The 4,235-nt window shown below is 43.8% G+C and overlaps 1 protein-coding gene across 1 annotated transcript in view; it reads left to right on the top strand.

Moving 5' to 3' along the window:
- The window catches only part of Blm (Bloom syndrome RecQ like helicase), a 74,751-nt gene that overhangs the window by 56,331 nt on the left and 14,185 nt on the right, over nt 1-4,235 (top strand). The window contains exons 15-16 of the mRNA XM_023712348.1: nt 686-720; nt 1,337-1,484. Of these exons, the coding sequence (XP_023568116.1) occupies nt 686-720; nt 1,337-1,484 (183 nt within the window). The remainder of the gene's footprint in view (nt 1-685; nt 721-1,336; nt 1,485-4,235) is intronic.

Raw genomic sequence — 4,235 nt, 5'->3', positions numbered from 1 at the left:
AAAAAATGAGCCAGGTGTGGTGGCACATGCCTGTAATTCCGGCACTGAGGCAGGAGGAGTGTAGTGAGTTCGAGACCAGCCTGGGCTCCAAAGTGAGCTCAAGCCTCCTGAGCTTCATAATGAGGCCCTGTCTCAAACAGACAAACAAGGGCTGGCCTGATAGCTCAGCAGATTAAAACGCCTGCTGAGGCAGAGCGCAGCGTCAAGGGCTCGATCCCCAGCCCCAGCATACCATGCTGGCCCAGTCCCCATGGCATGCTGAAAGGGCTATTGAGATTGGGCATTGACACGTACCTATAATCCCAGCATTTGGAAGACTGAAAATAGGAGAATCAGATCACTACAAGTCTGGTCTACGTAGTGAGACCTTGTAGAACCTGTCCTAAATACAGAAAAACAAAAAAAGAAAGAAAGAAAAAAGCAGTGGGGTAAATGAAAGCTGTTGCTAGATGACTTTAGTTTGGGGACAACTGTAGAAAATGAGAGGAAACTAGTGAGAGATGATTTTTTTAAAAATACTGACAATAGCACCACCAAAAAGAGGTTAGAGGGCCGGGGAGATGGCTCAGTGGAATAAGTGCTTCCCTGGCAAGCGCAAGGGCCTGAGTTCAATCCCTGGTTCTGCAAAAAAAAAAAAGAGGTTAGAACTTACAAATTTGCATGAACAGTGTCTTTCATTCCTAAGGTCATCATGCTGATGGAGAAGGGATGAAGGAGTATGTGAGTGCATGCGTGCGTGTGTGTGCGTGCTTCTTACCATCAGCATGCTACCAGGTGTTCTTTTTTGTTTGTTTGTTTGTTTGTTTGTTTGTTTGTTTTATAAATTTATTTATTTATTTATGTGTGTGTGGCCAGCTCAGCCCACCAGGGGGCGGGGCTGGCTGGCATGTGGTGCTGGGGGATTGAACCGCTGTCCCTGTGCTTTGCTAAGCTTGTTCTAAGTAGGTGCTCTAGAGCACCGAGCCATCTCACCAGCCCAGCTACCAGGTGTTTGAAAGACAAGCTACAAGTCTGTGAAACAGTGATAAAGGAGATATTGTAGAGTTCTGATTGTCCTACAACTCAGACAGAGTTAACACTTAAAACTTAGTTTTTCATCTTAGTTTCAGTCTGGTAATGAATTACAGTAAGTCTACCACAGTTAATGTTAAACGCTAGTTGAAATGTATCTTGTGGCTAACACATTTCCTTCCTTATTTGTTGAATCTGTTTGTTCGCAGTTTTTTAATTTCCTTTGCTTAAAAAATACTCTATGAATACAGAAAAAAAAGTTAAATGCTAGCAACTTGACCATTATTATCTTAATTATAGCAGAAAGTAATGTTTTTATTTGTAGGATTACAAGACAAGAGATGTGACTGATGATGTGAAAAATATTATAAGATTTGTTCAAGAACATAGTTCATTGCAAGGAACAAGACATGTAAAGCGTGTAAGTCCCTCTGGAAGATTTACTATGAACATGCTGGTGGACATTTTCTTGGGTAAGGTGTCTGTGTTACTAGTTCAGGGAATGGGGAGCGGGTACCAGAAATTGGACTCAAGACCTTACACTTAGCAGGCAGGCAGTGTGCCACTGAGCTATTGTCACTGGCCCTAGTACTTGTCTATTTTCTTATAAAACTTAAGGATTTCCAAATGAAACTTTTTTTCTTTTTAAATACTGGCAATGAACCCCCAGGACCTTTGCTCTAAGCTATATTCCTGGGCCATTTGTTCAGATAAAGGAAAAAATTTTAATGAATTATATTTTTTTGTGTGGTTTTGGTTTTTGTTTTTTCATGTACTAGGGACTGAACCTGGACCTTTCATATTGAGCTACATCTCTAGCCCTTTTTTAATTTTTTATTTTGAAACAGGCTCTCTCAAAGTTACCAGGCTGGATTTGAACTTGTGATCCTCCTGCTTTAGCTTCCCAGAGTGCTGGGATTATAGAAGTGTGCCACTGTGCCTGGCTGTACAAATTTATTTCATATAATTTATGTAAGTCACTAAGATGAGAGGAGTTCTTACACAGAAGAAATAATCTTAAAACCTCTACACATTTTTCTGAGTGAGCTGGCATAACCTACCTGGAGAACTTCCTGGAACTAGCTTCCTAGCCAAGGAGCCAACCTGGGCTTAAGTGTCTTCTCTTTGCTTGAGGTTCTGCTAAAATGGTAGTAAAGAACCCAGCATGCCGCACGTGTGTAACTGGCACTCCAGGCCAGCCCAAACTGCATACCGTGACCCTGTCTCAGAAGGGGATGGGAGTGGGGGTGCCTTTATACACCATCTTAGGAAAGGCGGGAGTGGCACGTATGGGAGAACATTTGACTTTTAGGAAAGATAAATGGGTCCTTAGGAGATTAGATGGGCAGCAAGGCAGTCTTTGTGATGAGTCTGTTTAAGTGTGACAAAGGGACTTCTCATAAGATCAACCTTCCCTGATTCTTCCCAGGGAGGGAATTGATAACTTGAATTCTTTGAGGGAGGCTCTGCCTTTTGGCAGATGAAAGATTGCAGGAGCTCACATGCCTTCTCAAAATAATTTTATGCCACAGTGGCATATTCTAGACCCCATCAGAGGCAACCCTGGAAGCTTGAAAGAAAAAAGCAGAAACTGAAACCAGCCTGGCAGCACACTGACCCCAGCAACTCTGGACATGGGGCAGCCAGAAAAGGGAACACAGCATGTGGAGGCACCGCCCACCGTGCAGTCGGGAGCAGTCCCTACCAGTAGACAGGAAGAGTAAGAAACAACTTCTGTCTTGATAACAGTGAATAACAGATGGGACTTCTCAACTGAAAAAGGAGAAAGGCACTTAGAAACTCCAGTGGACAGATTAACCTCGATTACAGGGCAGGACAGGAGGTGAATGCTATCTAATGATATAAAAATGAAAGTGCATAAATAAAATCACAAGCAGCATGGGAAGACCTTGAGTGCTCACCCCCTCTCATAGTAGGGGTGCTCAGGCATTCCTTGAATGGCACAGAAATAATCAGTAGATGAACCAGTAATATGCAGCCAGCAAAGTTTGTGGGGGTGAGGGGAGTGAAGGGTGTATTCTCGTCTTTCATGGGGTGAAGGTAAGTTCGTGTCAGGTGGCTCTAGCTGGTGGGGGACTGTGAGGTTTCAGGTTCTGTGGGAAAGCAAACACCAGAAAAGCTGAAAATAAAAACTTTAAAGGTGGCCAGGGGACCGGCAAGATAGCTCAGTGGCCCGTTTGATCCCTGGCACCACATGCCAGCCCTGACCTCAGGGCAGGATGAGCCGGCAAGGGGGGGAGAGGGGGCGTAGCCAGGGTTATAGCTCAGTGGCACTGCACCTGCCAGGCAAGCACAAGGTCCTGAGTTTGATTCCTGGTACCAAAAAAAAAGATTTTAAAAGTGACTGTTGGGCTGGTATGCAGCTTGTGTAGGGGCTTGCCTAGTACACTTAAGGCTCTGATTTCTATCCCTAGCACTGAAAGAAAAAGGTAAAAATAAATAAAAAGTGATTGCTTTGGAGGAGAGAATGAGGCTGGACAGAGAAAGTGGAACAGAGGAATGTTGCTTTTAAAGATAAACATTCTGAGGCCAGGGAGATGGCTCAGTGGAATAAGCATTTCCCTGGCAAGTGCAAGGGCCTGAGTTCAATCCCTGGTACCACCAAAAGAAAAAAAAAAAAAAAAAAGATTAACATTCTGTACACTAACTCCCCCATGTACATGTACCTATAAGTGTATATGGTAACTAATTGTTTCTTTCATTTAAAAAATGCAACCCAAACTAGAGTAGAAAGATGGCTTGCTCAGTTCCTCAGACTGACCTGTCGCTTTACAGTACAATATGTAGAAAACCAAAACATGTGTGCACTCTAAAAAAGGCTACTGTGCTTCCTCAGTCACAAATTTATCATACTGCAATTATAATTGCCATTATTCTATATGATGAGATATAAGGATTTCCTTAATTTGAAGTACTTATATTTTAGGGCATATTTTTCTACTGTAAAAATGCTATGATAGGTCTTGGCGCTGTGACACTGTCTAGGTTCCGGAGTAAAATGGCGGAGGCGGGGGTGCTGGTTTGTGTGCGTGGTCCCAGCTCCGGGTGCAAGGCAGTACACTGGGCCCCGGCTCGATGCTTAGTACAGGACGTTATCCACCGACACTGCCAACATCTGGATGTGCCTTTGGAATGCTTCTTTGTGAAATGCAGTGGAGCCCTCGTTAACATCAGTAGCCCAGTACAACATGGAGCTGTTGGGG

Source organism: Octodon degus, unplaced genomic scaffold (assembly GCF_000260255.1).
Source record: "Octodon degus isolate 3935 unplaced genomic scaffold, OctDeg1.0 scaffold00002, whole genome shotgun sequence".
In the NCBI taxonomy this organism is placed as follows: domain Eukaryota; kingdom Metazoa; phylum Chordata; class Mammalia; order Rodentia; family Octodontidae; genus Octodon; species Octodon degus.
The sequence above is the reverse complement of the archived record's forward strand: the minus strand, read 5'-3'. Positions and strand labels throughout refer to the sequence as shown.